Source organism: Schistocerca cancellata, chromosome 6 (assembly GCF_023864275.1).
Source record: "Schistocerca cancellata isolate TAMUIC-IGC-003103 chromosome 6, iqSchCanc2.1, whole genome shotgun sequence".
NCBI lineage: Eukaryota > Metazoa > Arthropoda > Insecta > Orthoptera > Acrididae > Schistocerca > Schistocerca cancellata.
In genome coordinates, this window is record NC_064631.1 from 293,246,804 (window position 1) to 293,273,626 (window position 26,823).

Consider the following 26,823-nt stretch of genomic DNA (forward strand, 5'->3'; position numbering starts at 1 on the left):
ACCCTGTCTATCCACTATCATAAGGATAGTATTGCTTCTTGGTCCTTGGGCACATGAGAAGCAATGCTCAGCTTAAAAAGGCTCAGGACACACACACTATATATATATATTTAAAAAGAAAGATGATGAGACTTACCAAACAAAAGCGCTGGCAGGTCGATAGACACACAAACAAACACAAACATACACACAAAATCTAGCTTTCGCAACCAATGGTTGCCTCGTCAGGAAAGAGGGAAGGAGAGGGAAAGACAAAAGGATTTGGGTTTTAAGGGAGAGGGTAAGGAGTCATTCCAATCCCGGGAGCGGAAAGACTTACCTTAGGGGGAAAAAAGGACAGGTATACACTCGCACACACACACATATCCATCCTCATATACACAGACACAAGCAGACATTTGTAAAGGCAAAGAGTTTGGGCAGAGATCTCTGCCCAAACTCTTTGCCTTTACAAATGTCTGCTTGTGTCTGTGTATATGAGGATGGATATGTGTGTGTGTGCGAGTGTATACCTGTCCTTTTTTCCCCCTAAGGTAAGTCTTTCCGCTCCCGGGATTGGAATGACTCCTTACCCTCTCCCATAAAACCCAAATCCTTTTGTCTTTCCCTCTCCTTCCCTCTTTCCTGACGAGGCAACCATTGGTTGCGAAAGCTAGATTTTGTGTGTATGTTTGTGTTTGTTTGTGTGTCTATCGACCTGCCAGCGCTTTTGTTTGGTAAGTCTCATCATCTTTCTTTTTAAATATATTTTTCCCACGTGGAACGTTTCCCTCTATTATATTCATAACACTATATATATATATATATATATATATATATATATATATATATATATATATATATATATATATATATATATACACACCTAAAAACAAAGATGATGTGACTTACCAAATGAAAGTGCTGGCAGGTCGACAGACAGACAAACGAACACAAACATACACACAAAATTCAAGCTTTCGCAACAAACTGTTGCCTCATCAGGAAAGAGGGAAGGAGAGGGAAAGACGAAAGGATGTGGGTTTTAAGGGAGAGGGAAAGGAGTCATTCCAGTCCCGGGAGTGGAAAGACTTACCTTAGGGGGAAAAAGGGACGGGTATACACTCGCGCGCGCGCACACACACACACATCCATCCACACATATACAGACACAAGCAGACATATTTAAAGACAAAGAGTTTGGGCAGAGATGTCAGTCGAGGCAGAAGTGCAGAGGCAAAGATGTTGTTGAATGACAGGTGAGGTATGAGTGGCGGCAACTTGAAATTAGCGGAGATTGAGGCCTGGTGGACAACGGGAAGAGAGGATATGTTGAAGAGCAAGTTCCCATCTCCGGAGTTCGGATAGGTTGGTGTTAGTGGGAAGTATCCAGATAACCCAGACGGTGTAACACTGCGCCAAGATGTGCTGGCCGTGCACCAAGGTATGTTTAGCCACAGGGTGATCCTCATTACCAACAAACACTGTCTGCCTGTGTCCATTCATGCAAATGGACAGTTTGTTGCGGGTCATTCCCACATAGAATGCCTCACAGTGTAGGCAGGTCAGTTGGTAGATCACGTGGGTGCTTTCACACGTGGCTCTGCCTTTGATTGTGTACACCTTCCGGGTTACAGGACTGGAGTAGGTGGTGGTGGGAGGGTGCATGGAACAGGTTTTACACCGGGGGCGGTTACAAGGGTAGGAGCCAGAGGGTAGGGAAGGTGGTTTGGGGATTTCATAGGGATGAACTAAGATGTTACGAAGGTTAGGTGGACGGCGGAAAGACACTCTTGGTGGAGTGGGGAGGATTTCATGAAGGATGGATCTCATTTCAGGGCAGGATTTGAGGAAGTCGTATCCCTGCTGGAGAGTCACATTCAGAATCTGATCCAGTCCCGGAAAGTATCCTGTCACAAGTGGGGCACTTTTGTGGTTCTTCTGTGGGAGGTTCTGGGTTTGAGAGGATGAGGAAGTGGCTCTGGTTATTTGCTTCTGTACCAGGTCGGGAGGTAGTTGCGGGATGCGAAAGCTGTTGTCAGATTGTTGGTGTAATGCTTCAGGGATTCCGGACTGGAGCAGATTCGTTTGCCACGAAGACCTAGGCTGTAGGGAAGGGACCGTTTGATGTGGAATGGGTGGCAGCTGTCGTAATGGAGGTACTGTTGCTTGTTGGTGGGTTTGATGTGGACGGACGTGTGAAGCTGGCCATTGGACAGGTGAAGGTCAACATCAAGGAAAGTGGCATGGGATTTGGAGTAGGACCAGGTGAATCTGATGGAACCAAAGGAGTTGAGGTTGGAGAGGAAATTCTGGAGTTCTTCTTCACTGTGAGTCCAGATCATGAAGATGTCATCAATAAATCTGTACCAAACTTTGGGTTGGCAGGCCTGGGTAACCAAGAAGGCTTCCTCTAAGCGACCCATGAATAGGTTGGCGTACGAGGGGGCCATCCTGGTACCCATGGCTGTTCCCTTTAATTGTTGGTATGTCTGGTTTTCAAAAGTGAAGAAGTTGTGGGTCAGGATGAAGCTGGCTAAGGTAATGAGGAAAGAGGTTTTAGGTAGGGTGGCAGGTGATCGGCGTGAAAGGAAGTGCTCCATCGCAGCGAGGCCCTGGACGTGCGGGATATTTGTGTATAAGGAAGTGGCATCAATGGTTACAAGGATGGTTTCTGGGGGTAACGGATTGGGTAAGGATTCCAGGCGTTCGAGAAAGTGGTTGGTGTCTTTGATGAAGGTTGGCAGACTGCATGTAATGGGTTGAAGGTGCTGATCTACGTAGGCAGAGATACGTTCTGTGGGGGCTTGGTAACCAGCTACAATGGGGCGGCCGGGATGATTGGGTTTGTGAATTTTAGGAAGGAGGTAGAAGGTAGGGGTGCGGGGTGTCGGTGGGGTCAGGAGGTTGATGGAGTCAGGTGAAAGGTTTTGTAGGGGGCCTAAGGTACCCGCACCCCTACCTTCTACCTTCTTCCTAAAATTCACAAACCCAATCATCCCGGCCGCCCCATTGTAGCTGGTTACCAAGCCCCCACAGAACGTATCTCTGCCTACGTAGATCAGCACCTTCAACCCATTACATGCAGTCTGCCATCCTTCATCAAAGACACCAACCACTTTCTCGAACGCCTGGAATCCTTACCCAATCCGTTGCCCCCAGAAACCATCCTTGTAACCATTGATGCCACTTCCTTATACACAAATATCCCGCACGTCCAGGGCCTCGCTGCGATGGAGCACTTCCTTTCACGCCGATCACCTGCCACCCTACCTAAAACCTCTTTCCTCATTACCTTAGCCAGCTTCATCCTGACCCACAACTTCTTCACTTTTGAAAACCAGACATACCAACAATTAAAGGGAACAGCCATGGGTACCAGGATGGCCCCCTCGTACGCCAACCTATTCATGGGTCGCTTAGAGGAAGCCTTCTTTGTTACCCAGGCCTGCCAACCCAAAGTTGGGTACAGATTTATTGATGACATCTTCATGATCTGGACTCACAGTGAAGAAGAACTCCAGAATTTCCTCTCCAACCTCAACTCCTTTGGTTCCATCAGATTCACCTGGTCCTACTCCAAATCCCATGCCACTTTCCTTGATGTTGACCTTCACCTGTCCAATGGCCAGCTTCACACGTCCGTCCACATCAAACCCACCAACAAGCAACAGTACCTCCATTACGACAGCTGCCACCCATTCCACATCAAACGGTCCCTTCCCTACAGCCTAGGTCTTCGTGGCAAACGAATCTGCTCCAGTCCGGAATCCCTGAAGCATTACACCAACAACCTGACAACAGCTTTCGCATCCCGCAACTACCCTCCCGACCTGGTACAGAAGCAAATAACCAGAGCCACTTCCTCATCCTCTCAAACCCAGAACCTCCCACAGAAGAACCACAAAAGTGCCCCACTTGTGACAGGATACTTTCCGGGACTGGATCAGATTCTGAATGTGGCTCTCCAGCAGGGATACGACTTCCTCAAATCCTGCCCTGAAATGAGATCCATCCTTCATGAAATCCTCCCCACTCCACCAAGAGTGTCTTTCTGCCGTCCACCTAACCTTTGTAACCTCTTAGTTCATCCCTATGAAATCCCCAAACCACCTTTCCTACCCTCTGGCTCCTACCCTTGTAACTGCCCCCGGTGTAAAACCTGTCCCATGTACCCTCCCACCACCACCTACTCCAGTCCTGTAACCCGGAAGGTGTACACAATCAAAGACAGAGCCACGTGTGAAAGCACCCACGTGATCTACCAACTGACCTGCCTACACTGTGATGCATTCTATGTGGGAATGACCAGCAACAAACTGTCCATTCGCATGAATGGACACAGGCAGACAGTGTTTGTTGGTAATGAGGATCACGCTGTGGCTAAACATGCCTTGGTGCACGACCAGCACATCTTGGCGCAGTGTTACACTGTCCGGGTTATCTGGATACTTCCTACCAACACCAACCTATCCGAACTCCGGAGATGGGAACTTGCTCTTCAATATATCCTCTCTTCCCGTTATCCACCAGGCCTCAATCTCCGCTAATTTCAAGTTGCCGCCACTCATACCTCACCTGTCATTCAACAACATCTTTGCCTCTGCACTTCTGCCTCGACTGACATCTCTGCCCAAACTCTTTGTCTTTAAATATGTCTGCTTGTGTCTGTATATGTGTGGATGGATATGTGTGTGTGTGCGCGAGTGTATACACGTCCCTTTTTCCCCCTAAGGTAAGTCTTTCCACTCCCGGGACTGGAATGACTCCTTTCCCTCTCCCTTAAAACCCACATCCTTTCGTCTTTACCTCTCCTTCCCTCTTTCCTGATGAGGCAACAGTTTGTTGCGAAAGCTTGAATTTTGTGTGTATGTTTGTGTTCGTTTGTGTGTCTGTCGACCTGCCAGCACTTTCATTTGGTAAGTCACATCATCTTTGTTTTTAGGTATATTTTTCCTACGTGGAATGTTTCCTTCTATTATATATATAAGCGCTTTTGTGTGGTAAGTCTCATCATCTTTCTTGTTCCATGTTAGAGCTCATTTTATTACTTCTCTTCAAATCACATTAATCATGGAATGGAAACACACAGCAACAGAATGTACCAGCATGACTTCAAACACTTTGTTACAGGAAATGTTCAAAATGTCCTCCGTTAGCGAGGATACATGAATCCACCCTCCGTCGCATGGAATCCCTGATGCACTGATGCAGCCCTGGAGAATTACGTATTGTTTCAGAGCTGTCAACAATACGAGCACGAAGAATCTCTACATTTGGTACCGGGGTTGCGTTGACAAGAGCTTTCAAATGCCCCATAAATGAAAGTCAAGAGGGTTGAGGTCAGGAGAGCGTGGAGGCCATGGAATTGGTCCGCCTCTACCAATCCATCGGTCACCGAATCTGTTGTTGAGAAGCGTACGAACACTTCGACTGAAATGTTCAGGAGCTCCATCGTGCATGAAACACATATTGTGTCGTACTTGTAAAGGCACATGTTCTAGCAGCACAGGTAGAGTATCCCGTATGAAATCATGATAACGTGCTCCATTGAGTGTAGGTGGAAGAACATGGGGCCCAATCAAGACATCACCAACAATGCTTGCCCAAACGTTCACAGAAAATCTGTGTTGATGACGTGATTGCACAATTGCGTGCGGATTCTCGTCAGCCCACACATGTTGATTGTGAAAATTTACAATTTGATCACGTTGGAATGAAGCCTCGTCCGTAAAGAGAACATTTACACTGAAATGAGGATTGACACATTGTTGGATGAACCATTCCCAGAAGTGTACCCGTGGAGGCCAATTAGCTGCTGATAGTGCTTGCACATGCTGTACATGGTATGGAAACAACTGGTTCTCCCGTAGCACTCTCCATACAGTGACGTGGTCAACGTTACCTTGTACAGCAGCAACTTCTCTGACCCTGACATAAGGGTTATTGTCAACTGCACGAAGAATTGCCTTGTCCATTGCAGATGTCCTCGTCGTTCTAGGTCTTCCCCAGTCGCGAGTCATAGGCTGGAATGTTCCGTGCTCCCTAAGACGCCGATCAATTGCTTAGAACGTCTTCCTGTCTGGACACCTTCATTCTGGAAATCTGTCTCGATACGAACGTACCGCGCCACGGCTATTGCCCCTTGCTAATCCATACATCAAATGGGCATCTGCCAACTCTGCATTTGTGAACATTGCACTGACTGCAAAACCACGTTCGTGATGAACCTGTTGATGCTACGTACTGATGTGCTTGATGCTAGTACTGTAGCACAATGAGTCGCATCTTAACACAAGCACCGAAGTCAACATTACCTTCCTTCAATTGCGCCAACCGGCAGTGAATCGAAGAAGTACAGTACATACTGACGAAACTAAAATGAGCTGTAACATGGAAATTAAGCGTTTCCGGACACATGTCCACGTAACATCTTTTCTTTATTTGTGTGTGAGGAATGTTTCCTGAAATTTTGGCTGTACCTTCATTGAGGGGACATCAGAAGAAATCGGGGATAAAGTTGGAGCTGTATAAAGAATTAAAGACCTTGGTAAGGAAATAGAAATGTTGAGACTTACTGATAATATCACAGTGTTAAGTGAAGACACACAACAATTCAAAGTGATGCTGGTCCAGACAGAAACCATACTCAGCTCTCCCTATAACACAAAAATTAATAAAGCCAAAACAAAAATTGTTGTGGGAAGTTAAAAAACACTGTTGCTCAATGCTCGCTGAACAATGAGGGACTGGAGATTATCAAATCCTTCACCTATCTAGGGAGTAAAATTACATAATTTTTTTTTCTAAGCAAAAGAAGAAGTCTTTTTACATCCTGCTGCATAACCAAACATCTGGAGAAAGGCCTCATAAAGATGTTTGTTTCAACTGTACTGCTGTACAAAAGTGAAACATGGATGCTCAGAGAAAAACACAAAATAATAACCTTTGAGATATGGTGCCATTGTAGAATGTCTGGGTAGACAGAGTTTGAATGAAGAGGGGCTCCACAGAATGGAGGAAGAAAGTCATGTCTTTGGAAGCATATCCAACACAGAAGAGACAGATGGGTCAGCAATCTGCTGAAACATGTTGGTGTCATTAGAAGTATCATTGAAGGAACACAGAGGTGAAGAACACGAGGCAGACCCAGTTTAGAATATATCAGCGTTATCATGGAGGTTACCAGCTGCACTACCTATACTGCTCTCGAGAGGAAGGCAAAAGACAGAAAAGCAAGGCAAACTGCCACCAACCAGGCTGATGGTTGAAGGCCTGAGAAGAAAATCCATTGTGGAAATTGTTAATGGAAGACGATATGTCTCTCTTAGTCTGTGAAACGAATGGTAACTGGAAGCAGGCGGCAACTTGAACCATATGCTGGTCTTGGTTCTTACAGCATGTTTTTCGTTTTTCTCTGAGTACATCTAAGGAACACTGAAAAATCAATCAAAACTATTCAGATATGATGGTGACGAAGCTCATATGTGGATGTTCATAACTCAGTGCTGATGGTATCCTTATTAAATATTGTCTTTTCTCCATTTATCAGGTTTCTTGTTGACAACAGTAAACAGGTTCAAATGGATGTAGGTTGCAATATTTAGGCAGAGTTAAAAGGCTTGCACAGGATAAACTAGTGTGAAACACTGTATCAACCAGTCTTTGGACTGAAGATGATGATGATGACGACAACAACAACAATAAATATAATAATAATAATGGAGCCTTCATGGAGTTACTAACACAGTGGAATGAACTGGTTCTTAGTCATTATCCTTGCAAGGATATTATTCCTATATTTGATAAATTTTTACACTCTGTCACCAATGCCACAACAACCCAGAGTCTTAAAGCAGTAATGCTCTCAAAACATAAAATCACTGCACTGTAACCACCTCAACTCAAGCCCTATTCAGTTGTGTGGTCACGTGATTTTCTTGACAAGCCACTGTACAATTTAGCTTTCTCTTTTTGTCTATCCAGAGAGATATACTCCGCTTGACATTAAAATTCCAGCACCATGAAGGCAGCATGCAACAAACGTCAAATAGATGTGAAGTGTATAGATCCTTGATATGAAAGTGAATAGCATTTCAGCACAATTGCAGAAAATGGGTAGGGGTAATGCCACCAAATTCTCTGTAGAATGAATGATTATGCAATAGATTTATCTTTTAGGAATTATGTTTGAATGTTGTTTGTTTTCTGTACAAATTAGAAACATCTATCAACACTTATTGGGATTCAACAGTGGCAGAACTGTGGCCTATCAACACCACAGTATATGTGATTCTTCAGTTTCTCCCGGCGTATTTGTTGCTCGAACAGTCCACAGGTATACTGCTGGTTCATAGTGTCCAACAGGCCCGTTGGAGACTATGAACCGGCAGTATACCCGTGGACTGTTCGAGCAACACCACAGTTTATCATTCTGTGATACTACTGCTTGTGTTGTTAGAGGTATGGTGACTGTTGTGCCGATATGGAATTGTCCGGGTCAAGAGGGACATACTTGATGCCACGCAGGATCTCTGTGACCCCATGCAATTAGGACCTGGGAGAACAGGCATATTCTTCACTTGGCAATGCAGGATAATGCCACAATAACACCTGAGTCAGAAAATGTGCTCATTTGTAAAACCCATGTATCCACACAAATTGATGAGGTCTGTAACACCTGAGACTGTCAGTACAGTGAGAATTGTTGTGGCTTGTCTTTAAGTGAGGGCAGAGAGAGACAGGCCCATGTTTTGTACCCAACCACAACAGTAGACACATGAGTGGCACCATGAGTTCCAGTTCTGTGTACAGCATCATAATAGATGTCTTATGTGTGGAGGCTTCCAAGAGAATGAATGTTCCCAGATCACATTCCTCACTACCACCGCAACCACCGCCGCTGTCAACATGCAAACCAAGCACCTGGTGTGGTAGTATGGGCTGCCATTAGGTAGACAAGATAGTCACCTCTGTTTAGCATAGCTGGTAATTTGGACAGCAATCATTAAATTTCTGATGTGTTAATGACAGTGGCTATGCTGTCTCTGTAAGGTATCCATGACATCTTTCAACAAGATTATCCAAGACCAGAAGTTGCTTGTGCTATCCTGACCCATCTCAATACAGAGGGTATCAACAGTGTAGGAAAAGACAGATTGCTATGTACCACACACACACACACACACACACACACACACACACACACACACACACACAAGCAAGCACATCTCGTGCACACATGACCACCAACTCCAGCATCTCAGGGCGGAATGTTGAGTGTGCATGACGTGTGCTGCTGCTGCTGTGTGTGTGTGTGTGTGTGTGTTTTTTTTTTTTACTGATGAGCTTGTGGCCAAAAGCTATATTTGAGTGTATTTTAATTGTGCCTGTCTCCAACTTGAAGTGTCTTATTTATGATAAGTAGCAATCTGTCTTTTCCTACATTGTTGATATTCGTACCTGGAGTTTCAATTGTTCAATACAGAGGGTGTCAGACTGTTGTTCTGCCCAGCATGTTCTCTGTATCTCTCATCAATTGGAAACAACTATCATGAGTACTGAGAGACTGGCATGTCACCTCTTGCCAGCTCCTGTGATTGATGAATTATGACATAGAGCTAAAGCAGCATGGAATGGACAGGTGAGGCATTTTCCAAATGGTATGGTCTGATCATTGCTGTACCTCAGTATCATGGTGCAAACATAAGAGCAAGAGGCCAGAGGTACTGTAGAAGATGCCATGGACCCTTCAGGACCTGCAAGTTGCATTGGGGAGGGGGGAGGATGCACACTGCATGTCTACAGAACTTCTGAGGAGTTTCATGGAGAGTATCACAAAGTTGATAGTTATCGCATATCTGTTGGTGAGCACAGTCTTTCATGGTTCCTTGGCAAGAATATGGCAATGAAAATATTTGTTGTGCTGAATTTCTTAGAATGTAGATTTATTGCTTTATTTAGCTTTTAAAATTAGGCGGAGGTTGAATGGCTTGCCAGAACATATTTTCAGGAAGCAGAAATTTCATGTACTGCTCATAGACACATTTAAAAATAGAAAAAAAAACTATGCATAGCTTTCAGAACTGTTAGATTCTTCCTTGTGGAGGAAAGGAGGATACATATTTGGGAGGATGGGATTTTTTTTTCCTATTGGTAGAATTTAATATGTTACTTCTTTGCCTGACATTTTTGTTCTCCATTTCCTCAATATGAATGTTTTAGAAACATATTCTTTGAAGGTAATATGAGGTGTGTGTGTGTGTGTGTGTGTGTGTGTGTGTGTGTGTAAGTAATTGTTACTGCTGTAACTACCAATTTTGAGTGTGTGCTGCTTCATGTTTCGCATGTAAAGTTTGTGCTTGATTCAGCCACTAGAGGCCACCCAGGCTGCTAATATGATGCCTCCTGTTGGAACAAATGAATATATAAGCTGGAGCGCAAGGCTCCACTGGCCACTTGTGTATTGCTAATTGTGTTATACCTTGTCTTCCACGTGGGTGTACTGTTCGAGCAATAAATTGCAGTGTTCTTGGGTTAGAACACTTTTTGGCGATGAGTAAGCTACTCGGCTCTACGTGTTCCACTTCACTCATTAGTCCTTTGAGTCTAATTCCCATGGGGGCAGTGCTTAAATCTCTTCTCGACCAACAGCAGGTTGGCAGTTGTTATTTCCAGGTTAACGACTACATTGGCACAACCTGCAGCCCTGCCAACAACATATCCACTGCCGTTCCCTGCGTATGGCTTTGCAGCAAAAGATGGGGACACTTACGAAAAATGCCTGCAGTAACATTTCCAGGCATTTGGAGTAAAAGATGTAACCTTGTGCAAGGGCCTTTTTTGTCATGGATTTTAGCTCTTGCGTATTAGTTGTCAGCTCACCCCTTTACAAGAACCTTCAAGTCTTTCTTTCGATCAGATGTGTGAGTTAATTTCTACCTATCACTGTAAACTTACTCACATTATTGCTGTTTGTGAGGAATTTTGCCCCTGCCAAAAGTGGCCAAAGCAGTCATGCTGGGCAGCAGAACTACAGGGAATGAGATTTTCACTCTGCAGCGGAGTGTGCGCTGATATGAAACTTCCTGGCAGATTAAAACTGTGTGCCGGGCCGAGACTCGAACTCGGGACCTTTGCCTTTCGCGGGCAAGTGCTCTACCAACTACAGGGACTTAACCATTGTTGTAATTTTGTGACAAATGTTCATGAGAAATCGTATGCCGATCAGATGGTCATGATGCTGTCATATATTTTGCTCCCAATAGGGAAATTTGCGAGCGAGCTCTACAGTGCGAAAATCCTATGCTTGTGGAAATATTGAATGTAGTTCAGTCATTTGAAATTACACGGGCTGCAGGTACTCAGAGAGAAGCCTGGTCCGAAGTTTCAGAAATCAGTTCCTCTCATCCCTCCCAGCTTTAAACCAGTTCTCAAGGGAATGTAGACACTATTGCAGCAGTCCAGCAGACATCTCAGCAGCATGGCATTCATGACAACAACAGTCCGCATCACAGTTGTGACAGCCTTCTACACTCTGCCTTCATACCCATAGTGCTTCATTCAACATGAACAGATCACATGGCCCAAGCACTGGGCGACGTGTAATATGTACCCTAAGACAGGACACACTGCTTCTGTATGTAACTCCTTTCCATATCTGAGCGAGATTGAGATGAACAAGGATATGAGCAGTGTGTCAGCAGTGACAGTGTCTCAAAATGAGTTCTACATTGAAGTGTGTGTGTTTAAAAAATCATTGAAAATGCAAGTGGACATAGCAGCAGCAGCACCGTTGGTGAATTCTCAGACTTATGTGAATTTTAGTTTCTCTCCTTATGAGTTCAATGTTGTGGAGGCTGGTGAGTTATAACAAAACAAAATATTCCCATTGTTGGACAGTTTTTTGCACCTGTGACTTACAAGGCTGTGATTCGTTCATTAACATTCCTAGTTGTGGACAATGCTTACACTAAAAATCAGTCTGGTTTGTGCACTTGTAAACCTTTGGATTTTCCATTGATAATGAAGTGCATCATGTTTCTGTTAAAGTTCCATAGCAACAATTAGCTGCTGTCTCTCTATTTTCTACAGGACTGGGTTGTGCAACAGAATTTCAGGCTCATATTATGATGAAACAGTCTGCCTGTCTCTGTTGTTTCTGGGCCTGCAGAATTAGGTAGTCTTCAGTCCTTTGATGTTACTCAACCTATTCCAGTGAATGCTCAGCGTCACTGGTAATAGTCAAAAAACCTACCAGTAAACAGGGCCTCTGTGGTGACTTAAAAAAACTAATAATGCACAGTCAGTTTTTGATAACTATTTTTTGCCGCGCCCTGATGAGCTGTTAGCAAAATTGTCTGGGGGCCCATTATTTTCAAAGATGACCTTGGCAGAGGCATATTTAGAGCTGCCGCTCGATGAGTAATCTAAACACCTTCTAGTTACCAATACACCATTAGGGCTTTATCAACACCAGTGTTTGCCTTTTGATGTGGCAAGTGCACCAGCTATTTTTCAACGCTTTTTAGAGCAACTTATTGCATCAGTTTCAGGCTGGTCAACTATTTTGATGACACAGTAGTGTAGGTGCCTCTACAGAGAACATTTGCAGAACCTTCGTGCTCTGTTTTATGTTTCCCAGTCTGTGCTTAAAGTGCAATTTGGACAAGACACAGTAATCAACCATCCATTATTTATTTGGTTTTTGAAACAACGCATGCTGACATTAAACGATTGCACCAACATATTGATGCTGTTGCCACATTGCCTCACTTCATGTCCATCAAGGAATTACAGGCATTTTTAGGCAAAATTATGTATTACTACAAATTCATACTGAAAGCTGCTGCTGTGGTACAACCACTGCATGAATTATTACGTAAAAAAAGTTCCATTCCACTCATCAAGTTGGCTTGTGACCAGGTGTTCAAGTTGTTGAAATCTAAACTCCAGTTGGCTCCTTGTTTGATTAATTTTCATCTGGGCCATCACCTTGTGTTGAATGCACCTCAATTTGGGCTAGGCACCATCCTTGCTCATAATCAAGAGATGGTTCTGAATGCCCTATTGCATATGCCTCTAAGTCCTTAAATTCAGTGCCACATTATTGTTCTCAGATAGAGAACGAGGCTTTTGTGATCATGTATGCTCTAAAAGTATTTCACATTTTTCTATACAGGTCTGAGTTCCACCTTATCACAGATCACAAACAACTTGTGTCTCTTTTTAACCCTTTGGCATCCTTGCTGGACAAAGCTGCAAATCACTTACTGCAGTGGGCTTTTTCCCTGTCTTCATACTATTAAGAGATACATTTCTGACTGTGAAACGCAACTCGCAAATGTTGACTGCCTTATTGTATTTGCCAATGGGTTGGGATCCTGTGTTTGATAAAAAGAAATTACTTTGTTTTCATGTAGACGTGGAAGCTCGAAATGTTGTTGATGTTTTTCCTACTACTAGCACTAAAATTGCAGCCACAGATATTGGTTTAAATAAAGTTGTTTGTTTAGTGCAACACAACTAGCTGGACCAACCTCTGGTCTCTGCTTCTGATCCTTTGAGAACTCATTTTGCATTAAAAAATCATCTTTCTGCTTGGGACAGAGTGCTACTATCAGCTACAGAGAAACCACTCCTAGGGTTGTAGTCCCTTCCTCCCTTTTGCGTGAGGTTATGCATTTGTTACATGTGGACCACTAGGGTGTGTCATGTACAAAAGCATTAGCATGCTGATATGTTGTTTAGCCAGCCATTGATGGGGAGATGGTGTGAGTTGTTGCAGCTCGACGACAGTGTGCTACCCTTCAGGTCACTCCCCGTGTTTCTTCATCACCCTGGCCAGATCTACAGCAGCCTTGGGAACAAATTCATGTAGATTTTGCAGGGTCTTTTTCAGTTTCCACTGACTTGTTGTAATTTATGCATTTCTAAGTTTCCATATGTGATGAGTTGTCTGCCTACTTCTGCAGTGGCACCAATTTCCACTTTGTCAGAAATTTTTGCAATTGAAAGTCTTCCATATATGTAGGATACTGGCAATGGCCCCCGGTTCATACGTCAGGAATTTGAAGATTTTTGTAAAAAAAAAAAAAAAAAAAACTGGTGTTCACCATATCACAGCTCTTTCTTTCCATAGTCAGTCAAATGGGAAAGCCAGATGATTAGTACAAAAATATAAGACACAGATGAAAAACTATGTTTTGGATGTGTCACCGGAAGTAGCTCTCGGCAGGTTCCTCAGTTCTTACAGGTTCACCCCTGCTGGTGATAAGAGCCTGGCAGAGTTGTTGCACGGTCGTCAGCCGTGGACTCTACTACATCTGCTTGGGCTGATGCTTGGCCGTCTGCTGGCATTGGTACCACAGTGTTTCCATATTTGCACAGCTGTTTGGGTTCACAGCTTTGACCGCTGGCCAAGATGGGTGCTGGCAGTAACTCATAGTATCTGTGGTCAATGGCTATGCGTCGTCCACACAGCTGAGGGGAGGGCGTCACAAGAAGTCAACCATAAACCTCGCGTGGGTGGCTGCACACCATGTGCGTCTCCACTGTTCCCTCGCTGTACTTCTGCCTGGCCATCTTCTGCATCATAGCTGATGCCCTTGCATTCTCAGATGCTGCTGCCAACATTGTCATAATTGTCTTCTCTGCTATGGGTGTCCCCTTCAGCTGTTGGGGCCATGGTGGGACCCTGGCAATACCAATGCCTCTGCTGCTGCCACCTCCATCACAGCCAACACTGCCTGTCCCGCTGCCTTCACTGCAACCTCCTTCCTTGGGGTTGGACATGGACATGGAAATAAACACTGTGCCAGTGTGTCATCCTACTATATTTACAGGGTGTTGGGTGTCACACCTGTCCATGCTAGCACCACTTTCGACCGTACGCACTAATGGCAGTGTCGCATGACTCAACAACCCACGTTGACCACATACAAAGTGGATGTGAGCACAATGCTCACTTCTTCACCTAGGAAGAGAAGTGCTGTAACTACCAATTTTGTGTGTGCGTTACATCGTAGTTTGCACATAAAGTTTGTGCTTGATTCGGCCACTTGTGTGTGCAGCCTACCGGCTACATATCCTGTTAACGAATGTATAGGCCGGAGCGCAAGGTTCTGCCCAGATAAAACCTTTGATGATACTTGGACAATCCAGGTGGCACATTTTCCCCTAAACTGCTTAAGGGTGTGCTGAAATGATCACTTTGATAAGGACTCTGTTGATTTCCTTCACCAACCTAGTCTTGTTCTCCGTCACTAATGAATTTATCTTCGACAGGCTATTAACGCATAATCTTTGTTCTTTTTGTAATGGTATGAATGTCACATGCCAAGTTTTACAGTTGTTTGTAATCTGTGATTATGATTTTTCAGATTTAATGAATAATTTTGAGTCATTTTGTATTTCATCCTCTGACAATTTTAATTTCATGCGAAGTGTTGTTACAGATTGAAAAAAGAGCCTTGGAGGTATGGGGCTCTGAGGAGAAACTCGAGGAAGAATTAGAAAAAAGGGATGAGAAAAGAAGCAAAGCAAAGATTAAAAAGTACAATAAACAAGTCAAAGGTAAACGTAGTGAAATAGTTCATAGTTTGTTAGTAGGTGGTTACTATTATCAAAATCATTACTTGCAATACTGCCATTGGCAGTTCGCATATAATTATTGGGTTCTAGTTTACCTTTATAAAAATAAATTTAAAAAGAATTACAATCTGCAAACGAATTACTATTTGTACACTTTTATATAAGAGAAAATAGTGAAATACGAAGCTTATTAGATTGAAGTGAGTCATATTACAGCCTGTACATAAACATTAGAGTTCAACGTTGAATCGTTTACTTGCAAAATCACAGATTCCTTCTATTTCTGCATCTTTTGTATGTAAAAGGAGGGGCCATAGTGAAGAGGATGGCAGTTTGACAGAAATTTGATTTATGCTAGAGAAAAGGAAAGCAGCTTTTCAAATCTGTGATAGAGGAAACCAGTAACTAGTGGAGACTAACATAATGATCGACTGAAGAAAAATTGGGAGAAATTATTTTGAGTACAGGTGGAATTTGAGGTAAAAATGGTGTACATATTACAATGAAAGTTTTGTTTAATGTCCATTGGTATCAGTGATCCACTAATATTTCCGAAATCTAAACACAACGAAATGAATTCTATGCATCTTTGTTACTGATCTTCCTTTTTCTAAGTTAGCAGGACACTGAAAACATCAAGAATGTGTACTGACAGCCTTCAAACCTAATAGCAAAAAACAAATGTAGTGTTCTTGTTGATTTAAAAAGCATCCAACTGATTTTGTGTGTGCTGATTTGTTACTGCGGGCGAGACAGGTACATCACTTCACACCTGAAACACAGTTATGAATGTGGTGTTGAACAGCTCTTTGAATGCTGTGTGACAATAGTAGGATCCAACTCCCTTCACTGATTTAAAATGATAGTGTTACAGCCATCAATGATGCGAAGTTGCCACCTTCAAAATGTACTGACTAAATAGTTACAAGACATTGAAAAAAATATTGTATTGTGGAAGTTCAAACAGCTTGACCATGATGTTCAGAGAAAAATTATGGGAAGAATGATGGGAAGATATTTATAGAAAAAAAACTGTGGATGGAAATTTAAATTTTGTTAAACATATTTCTATAGCACATTGTTCTTGTGTTCGGTTAACAACATTAATAAAATTAGATGACAACCAAAGAATGACCAACTCCTAGGATTAAAATATGTTTTGTTTGTAAGAAAGAGCTGTACTTAATTCAGATGACAAATTGTACGTAAGAGTTGAAGTTCTATTACCACTAGTACTGTAAAATCCTCCACCTTTTGTTTGTGAAAAAAGCAGTGTTGCAGAGTTTGCATAAAAAGTAAAAATGTGTAATTTTTCCTGATATGACAGTGCGTTGCACTGCACTCACTACACACAGGTTCAATGGAGAGGACAGCCCATCTCCTAAATTCTTCTGGCATCATTCCCCAAAAAACTTCTATGTGATCTAGACTTGTCTTGGTCAAAGTTTAAAAATTCAGTGTTATGTCATACAGTGATACAGCTTCAGATTCTGAGTGGGATTCAGAAAATCAACTGAGAAGCAGTGTGCTGAGTGTGGCACACATGAAACTACAGTTGTGAAAATTTACAAAGTGAGGTGAAGGGTAAATAACACCACTGCAGTGTAAGAAAAGGTGGTTTCACAAAAGGAGAAAAACTGTCAACAGAGACGGACAACCAAGGTTCTTTTGACCTCCACTAACAACGAAGGAACACACAATTATTTGCAGAATACGTAAACAAGGGGCAAAAACACTGATGACCTAAGAAAACAATTAGTAAATAAAAGCAAAGCACTGCAAGATCCCCTCGTAGTACTAAAACTTCATAAATATTTGTCATTGTAGCTACAAGTCTGTAGAAAGTGGTGTAGGCAACATGCAGTACAACTGGCCATTCCTTCCCACTTGAGACTGTAAAAGTTAAGTTATCCCTTTCACTCCTGGATCAACTTTGTGAACCAGTGCATTGTGCTTCCTCCTACCTGTTCTTGTTGTCTCACTTATGTAGTCCCTTGAAGCAGTTCTCGTAGCATGCTGAAACCATTCAGAGATGCAGTCAGTCTGCTGTTGTCTATGACTGGAAGTGCAGGTAGTTAATCTACTTTAAATAAGTTCTGAGATGCCATTACAGTGCATTTATTAACAAACATCATAAGATAATTCACATTTAAGTGGTTTGACACAGTTGATCTTAAGATGTTACTGACAACTGAAGGCACAGTTTGCACAGAGATCAAACTCAAATTGCCTCCTAATGCTGACTGAAATGCTTGGCATGGAACATAAATTTTTAATGCACTTTGTATAACTTAATGATTTGTACTTAGTTGGCAGCATATTTTGTATAATTTGTTTCTGCTAGGCATGCTGAGGTAGTGTTTGCAGTTGCTATGACCACTATGTCTGGGTGGTTCAGTGGTCAGAGCATCTATTTAGTAAGCAGGAGACCCAGGTTTGAATCCAGTCAGGCACAAATTTTGAACTTTCCCCACACATTTCAATCAATATCCGTGCCCACTCTCAGCCAATGTCTGCATTTCCTTTGTGTCTTAATTTGTTTCTTAATATATTTAGTTTACTGCATAGTAGAATTATGTAGCATTTCATAAGCTAATAGTGGCTTTTAATAATTAAAATTTCATGTAGAAAAGTTCTTAGTTTCGAGCCTAAATGTTAGTAGATACCTCTCATTTAAGATAAACAAGTTGAATCCACACACACAGCTTACTCATCTTCTCACCCCACTGGTGTAGTTTTAGTACAGTATGGCTTTGCATCTCAATGCCCGCGTTTCAATCACGGGAACTTCCTTCTTACTTGCGGCAGTAACAATCGATATTGATGCTTAAGAGAGTGAGTCATTTATGTTAATTGCAGCAAACCAATACAAATTAAGAGAAATCTTATAACAAATTTCGTGTAAAATACTCTTTAACTGCAGGAAGCTTAAGGTGGAAAAACAGTAATAACTGACAAATCTTTTTTACACACATTTTGTGTTGGTGTTTATTTGTAAATTTGATTACCTTTGTTTAATGGTGAATTTTCTGTCTTGTACCACAGTAGTGGACATTCATATTTTTGTTGAATTTTGCAATGTTACTTTTTACAAACTTGCACATTTCTAATATGTAGACTATGCAGATGCAGAATGAAGGATGTTTGGAAGAGAGGTCTGCAGCTGTCAATTAGCTTTGCACTCTTCGTTATTCTCACAACTCTCCTCTGAGTGAGAAGAATGTCGGAGCTATGTCGGGAGTTTCCCCAGAATATGATACATCTACATCTACATCTACATCTACATCTACATGATTACTCTGCAATTCACATTTAAGTGCTTGGCAGTGGGTTCATCAAACCACAATCATACTATCTCTCTACCATCCCACTCCCGAACAGCGCACAGGAAAAACGAACACCTAAACCTTTCTGTTCGAGCTCTGATTTCTCTTATTTTATTTTGATGATCATTCCTACCTATGTAGGTTGGGATCAACAAAATATTTTCGCATTCAGAAGAGAAAGTTGGTGACTGAAATTTCGTAAATAGATCTCGTCGCTACGAAAAACGTCTTTGCTTTAATGAGTTCCATCCCAACTTACGTATCATATCTGCCACACTCTCTCCCCTATTATATGATAATACAAAACAAGCTGCCCTTTTTTGCACCCTTTCTATGTTCTCCGTCAATCCCACCTGGTAAGGATCCCACACCACGCAGCAATATTCTAACAGAGGACGAACGAGTGTAGTTTAAGCTGTCTCTTAGGTGACTTGTTGCATCTTCTAAGTGTCCTGCCAATGAAACGCAACCTTTGGCTCGCCTTCCCCACAATATTATCTATGTGGTCTTTCCAACTGAAGTTGTTCGTAATTTTTACACCCAGGTACTTAGTTGAATTGACAGCCTTGAGAATTGTACTATTTATCGAGTAATTGAATTCCAATGGTTTTCTTTTGGAACTCATGTGGATCACCTCACACTTTTCGTTATTTAGCGGCAACTGCCACCTGCCACACCATACAGCAATCTTTTCTAAATCGCTTTGCAACTGATACTGGTCTTCGGATGACCTTACTAGATGGTAAATTACAGCATCATCAGTGAACTACCTAATAGAACTGCTCAGATTGTCACCCAGGTCATTTATATAGATCAGGAACAGCAGAGGTCCCAGGACACTTCCCTGGGGAACACCTGATATCACTTCAGTTTTACTCGATGATTTGCCGTCTATTACTACAAACTGTGACCTTCCTGACAGGAAATCACAAATCCAGTCGCACAGCTGAGACGATACCCCATAGGCCCGCAGCTCGATTAGAAGTCACTTGTGAGGAATGGTGTCAAAAGCTTTCCGGAAATCTAGAAATACGGAATCAACTTGAGATCCCCTGTCGATAACGGCCATTACTTTGTGAGAATAAAGAGCTAGCTGCGTTGCACAAGAACGACGTTTTCTGAAACCATGCTGAATACGTATCAACAGATTGTTCCCTTCGAGGTGATTCATAATGTTTGAATACAGTATATGCTCCAAAACCCTACTGCAAACCGAATGATTTAGGTCTGTAGTTCGATGGATTACTCCTACTACCCTTCTTAAACACTGGTGCGATCTGCGCAATTTTCCAATATGTAGGTACAGGTCTATCGGTGAGCGAGCGATTGTATATGATTGCTAAGTAGGGAGCTATTGTATCAGCATAATCTGAAAGGAACCTAATCGGTATACAATCTGGACCTGAAGACTTGCCTGTATCAAGCAATTTGAGTTGCTTCGCAACCCCTAAGGTATCTACTTCTAAGAAACTCATGCTAGCAGCTGTTCATGTTTCAAATTCTGGAATATTCCATTCGTCTTCCCTGGTGAAGGAATTTTGGAAAACTGCGTTCAATAACTCCGCTTTAGCGGCACAGTCGTCGGTAACGGTACCATCGGCACTGCACAGCGAAGGTATTGACTGCCTCTTGCCACTTGTGTACTTTACATATGACCAGAATTTCTTCAGATTTTCTACCAAATTTTGAGGCAATGTTTCGTTGTGGAACCTATTAAAGGCATCTCGCATTGAAGTCTGTGCCAAATTTCGCGCGTCTGTAAATTTTAGCCAATCTTCGTCATTTCGCGTTCTTTTGAACTTTGCATGCTTTTTCCATTGCCTCTGCAACAGCGTTCAGACCTGTTTTGTGTACCATGGGGGATCAGTTCCATCTCTTACCAATTTATGAGGTATGAATCTCTCAATTGCTGTTGCTACTTTATCTTTGAATTTGAGCCACATCTCGTCTACATTTGCATAGTCAGTTCAGAAGGAATGGAGATTGTCTCTTAGGAAGGCTTCCAGTGACACTTTATCCGCTTTTTTAAATAAAATTATTTTGCGTTTGTTTCTGGTGGGTTTGGAAGAAACAGTATTGAGCCTAGCTACAACGACCTTGTGATCACTAATCCCTGTATCAGTCATGATGCTCTCTATTAGCTCTGGATTGTTTGTGGCTACGAGGTCAAGTGTGTTTTCGCAACCATTTACAATTTGCGTGGGTTCGTGGACTAACTGCTCGAAATAATTTTCGGAGAAAGCATTTAGGTCAATCTCAGAAGATGTTTTCTGCCCCCACCGGTTTTGAACAAGTATTTTTGCCAACATATCGAGGGAAGGTTGAAGTCCCCACCATCTATAACCGTATGAGTGGGGTATTTATTTGTTACGAGACTCAAATTTTCTCTGAACTGTTCAGCAACTATATCATCGAAGTCTGGGGGTCGGTAGAAGGAGCCAATTATTAACTTAGTTTGGCTGTTAAGTATAACCTCAACCCATACCAATTCACACGGAGTATCTACTTCGACTTCACTACAAGATAAACCACTACTTACAGACACCAACACTCCACCACCAATTCTGCCTAATCTATCTTTCCTGAACACCGTCTGAGACTTCGTAAAAATTTCTGCAGAACTTATTTCAGGCTTTAGCCAGCTTTCTGTACCTTTAATGATTTCAGTTTCTGTGCTTTCTATTAGCGCTTGAAGCTCAGGAACTTTCTCAGCACAACTACAACAATTTACAACTACAATTCCGACTGTTCCTTGATCCAAGCACGTCCTGTATTTGCCATGCACCCTTTGAGGTTGCAGCCCACCCCGTACTTTCCCGAGGCCTTCTAACCTAAAAAACCGCCCAGTCCACGCCACACAGCCTCCGCTACCTGTGTAGCCACCAGCCGAGTGTAGTGAACTCCTGACCTATTCAGTGGAACCCGAAACCCCACCACCCTATGGCGCAAGTCAAGGAATCTGCAGCCAACACGGTCGCAAAACTGTCTGAGCCTCTGATTCAGACCCCCCACCCGGCTCTGCACCAAAGGTCCGCAGTCGGTTCTGCAGATGGTGAGCTCTGCCTTCATCTCGTAAGCAAGACCAGCAGCCTTCACCGATCAGATAGCCGCTGGAATCCAGAGAGAATTTTCTCAGGTCCAAAGCGACACACGTCGTTAGTGCCGACATGTGCCACCACCTGCAGCTGGCTGCACCCTGTGCTCTTCATGGCATCCAGAAGGACCCTTTCCACATCAGGAATGATTCCACCCGGAATGCACACGGAGTGCACACTGGATTTCTTCCCCTCCTTAGCCGCCATATCCCTAAGGGGCCCCATTACGCGCCTAACATTCGAGCTCCCAACTACCAATAAGCCCACCCTCTGCGATTGCCCGGACCTTGAAGGCTGAGAATCATCCTCTGAAACAGGGCAGGGAGCTGTATCTGGCTCAGCCAGAGACAGTACCTGAAACCTGTTTGTCAGACACACCCAGGGAGGCTTTCTGATCAGCCTCCGGGAACGTCTTTCGCTGCCTGCCACGCCTTGGAACGACCTCCCAATCAACCACAGGTGAGGGCTCAGCCCCACTGCGGGCAGCAACTGGGGCAACCACAGTGGCAGACCAATCTGGGGACAGATGGGACGAGGTTGACATCCCCGTGATACCCAAGTCCAGCTCCCCACAGTGGTGCCCATTGGCAACAGCCTCAAGCTGCATGACCGAAGTCAGCGCCGCCTGCAGCTGTGAGCGAAGGGATGCCAACTCAGCCCTCATCCGAACACAGCAATCACAGTCCCTGTCCATTATAATCGATGTTGAACAACAGTTACTGAAACACGAGTCCGTGCCTAGATAACACAAGGGAAACACACAAAGAATGTATGAACTAACCTGTACAAATGCCTAATGACTGTGCTACAATCTGCCTGAATTTATGATTACAGTAACTAAAACTCGAAATTACACCTCCTATACGAAACTCGCACACAATTTAAGTAAGAATCTACGAAGTAAACACAGAAAAAAAGCTATATATGTATCTTTCTGCACTGTCGATGTGCACCAACTGGGAGCTCAGGCCATACTCGTCTCTGAGAGCCTACTAGACAGACAAGTGCTATACAGTGCTATATTACACAATGAAATTTTGTTGATGCATACTTTGACTTGCTCCAAATCCCTGAAAGTTATCCTCCTTCATGGGACTGATGGAGTGCAAGAAAAGAATGGATCAAAATAGTAAGTAGTAACTAGTCACCCTGTTGTCAAAATTAAAAAATAAGTTTCATCTCCGAGAAAGGTTAAGCCTGACACTTTCTGGTGTGCGACATAGTCATCTTCTTGACAATCTCACAAAGGGTAGAATATAATTGGTGAAGTCTGTGCGGGTTTTCTGGGCTTTATATGAGTTGGGCTGGCATAAATTTGGTTCAATAGGGAAGATGTTTGTGGGACGTTGTCTCCTGATCAAAGGACAGTGAATTGCAGCACTGTTATCTCTTGTTATTACTTTGATAAATTTTCATATTTTTATGTTGCTGAAGTCCTCTTCTGAAGCTCTTTCCATTGACACAGTAAAAATTAGAGTGGAACTTCGACTTTATGTTCTCTGATTTTATGGTTTTTGTGTTTCTACACCATAAATTCATAGCCCCTGTGAAAACTCGTAATCAATGCAAAAAATTCCCTGATTTTGTGTTTCTTCCTAGTAAGGTTTACTTTATTTTACATTCTTACATGGTATCTTGCTTGACTTCATCCAGGTTTCTCCCTATTGATATTTGATGTGACTATAAGAGTTATAAGTGACACAAAAGACAGACAGTTCGCACCATAGGTAGTGGCAAAGCTAAGGGAATATTTTAGGCTATTGAGGAAAGTGGAGACGTGAGTGAGGCAAAGCTGACATAATCCACAATCGGTGTTGCCAATATAACTTGCAACATTTAGCTTTACCAGTGATGGTGCATCAAGTGTCTTTCACATTACTTTTTGTGGGAACTGACGTAATTGTGATGTGGTGGTGCTGTGAAGGCGACTAGGGTCAAGGCTACCAATTTTTCTATCGCTATAGTGCCAAGTTGATGTTTATGGATTTGTTAGTGACAGGAGAATCTCAGTTGTAGCAAGAGCTCTTTAGGGGAATATGTTTCTGGTTGTACAACATATGATATATTTGTGACAAGGAAGAATATGAATGGTATTGCTCATCATTTCACTTGCAGCAATTTAAGCTGACAGCTTCGCTTCCTGCCTAACAACACACTCGGAAATCACCACAAATTCAGAAATAAACAGCGAAGTATTTGTGACAAGGAACAATATAAATTTTATTGCTGCTTGTTTTACTTGCAGCAATGTAAGCTGATCTCTTAGGTTCCTGCCTAACCAAACACTTAGAAACCACCACACATTTGAAAATAAACAGGCAGGTATTTATTTCATCCTTTGTTCTCTAATCAGACAGAAATGATAAATAACATCAAATGTTTCACAACTTATTGTATTACAATCATAACAAATTCCAGGCCGGATGGTGTGGCCGAGTGGTTCTAGGTGCTTCAGTCTGGAACTGCGCGACCGCTTTGGTCGCAGGTTCGAATCCTGTCTCGGCCATTGATGTGTGTGATGTCCTTAGGTTAGTTAGGTTTAAGTAGTTCTAAGTTCTAGGGAACTGATGACCTCAGATGTTAAGTCCTATAGTGCTCAGAGCCATTTGAACAAATTCCAGAACATGATAACAACACTAAGTTGTTGTTTTTTAAAAGTGTGTGTAGTAAGTTGCAAACCAATAATCTCTAAGCAAGCTAACTGTGACATTATCCATTATGTTACAGCTTACTAATCTGAATTTTGTATTGTGCATTAGTTATCGTAAAATCTCTGGAAGCCTTCCATTTTTGATGCCTTATTAATTGACGTTTAATAATAATTGTGACATATTTGTGGTCTACTTTCCACGCACCATTGGTTTGAAACAGCATACTGCTAACAAATGTCACACTGTGAAGGAAATAAATAATTGAAATGCAAACAGTGGTCATCTCCAAACACTTGCAAAATTTGATATTTGAAAGCCGAGTAGTGACGTTCAACACTGCAAAAAGTAGTGTGAAGACTACACGACCCAATTAAACTGCCACTGACTACGGAAGGAAAATCCACACCGCCACATGTTGGATTCTGAAGCCTTTCACCGTATGTCACAGTTTTCAGTGTAGTTCATCACATTCATCAATTTTTACTTTACGCTTGTTTAGACATATAATTTGTGGTAGTAACATGCCAGAAAATAGTTCAGTTACCTTGTACCCAGATACCAATTTCAATTTTTTGACGAGTTTTTACTTGGTGCTACGCATCTATGATTCATTTAAGAACTGATGAAATTTACTATCACAAATTATTGTATAAACATTACATTGTACATTTAATTTTCTTCACTTACGCAGATTTTATATAATGTATTGGTGAGGACTGCAATTTTTATCACGTATGCCAGTTGCTCATTTTTTGGGAGTTTTAACATTCTCCTCGATTCTGTATTTTCCTCAATTTTGTATTTTTTATGCTTGAACTGCACAGAAACATAAAATAGGGGTTTCACTGTAGTTCAGTACTAATAATAATAATAATAATAATAATAATACAATGATATAATTTACAAACATTAAAAATTAGTCATGTACATCGGAACATTTGCAACATTGTTCTCTTTAGTCCAATGAAAACTGCACCTTGATATATTCTGGATATATACCTTGTGGCCTGTCCCAGCTGATTCACCCTGTAGAATGTTGTAACCAGTGCGCAGAATATAATCTGTAATTACTACAATAATGATAACAGTACTACACTTAACAATGTGTGATACATTCACAATCTCTTTTTTTCCATCATTTTCAATTAAAATAACACCACAGAAGGTTATAAGTATAGTTGTTGTAGTAATATCTGACAGTATATATAAAATTTCCATTTAGGACATTACACTATTGATGTATTAAATATTTTCCATTGGAAAATCCAGGATGGAATAATGGCAAAGTTATGAAAAGGTTAGATTGCTACTCACCGTAGATGTGAGTTGGAGGGATAGCAGGGTATGGGTGTGGTTTGGTAAACTGTTGCTTGTGGGAGCCTGCACAGCGACGAGGTGGAGAGAGGCTAGGGCAGCTGACTGCAGTCGGGAGGTTTGATGCAGGACGGGGAGGGGGGCGGCAGAAAAAGGAGAGAAGCAAAAATACTGTGGGTGCACTTTTGGAACAGAAGGCTGTGTAGACTGCAGTGGTATAGAGGGGACAGGGAATGGGACAGTTGGGTGACGGACAATGACTAGCTAAGGTTGAGGCCAGGAGGGTTACAAGAACATAGGATATGTTGCAGAGAGTTTCCACCTGATCAATTCAGGAACGCTTTTCTGAACTGCGCACGTGGGAACTCTCCCTGCAATATATCCTACGTTCCTGTAACTCTCCTGACCTCAACCTTCATTTTTCCACTGCTGTCTCCACAGCCCTCCATTCCAACAACGCACCCACAGTATTTTTACTTCTCTCCTTTTCTTCCCCAGCCCCTACTGTCCCACACCCCTACCCTGCTGTCCCTCCCGCTCACCACCCCAGCCTCCTCCTGACCCTCACCACCCAGAATGCTTCTCCAATCATGTGCAGCTGCACTCACCCTGGCCTCGGCAGCCAGAGACTGTGTGTGTGTGTGTGTGTGTGTGTGTGTGTGTGTGTGTGTGTGTGTGTGTGGGAGGGGGGGGGGGGTTTAATTCGTAAGAAGGCCTTCTGGCCAATATCTTACTTACTTGACAGTCTCTTTTGATGTGCCTATCTGTGACTCAACATCACCTCTTTATGGTAAGTAGCAATATAAACTTTCATAATATTGTCAAACATTTTTCTTCATTTCCTTGTGCACGTGTGAGCTCAACACA

General features: G+C 42.5%; 1 protein-coding gene across 1 annotated transcript in view; it reads left to right on the forward strand.

Annotated features, from left to right (window-relative positions):
- The window catches only part of LOC126088554 (DNA repair protein complementing XP-A cells), a 51,414-nt gene that overhangs the window by 19,040 nt on the left and 5,551 nt on the right, over positions 1-26,823 (forward strand). The window contains exon 5 of the mRNA XM_049906740.1: positions 15,435-15,552. Within this exon, the coding sequence (XP_049762697.1) occupies positions 15,435-15,552 (118 nt within the window). The remainder of the gene's footprint in view (positions 1-15,434; positions 15,553-26,823) is intronic.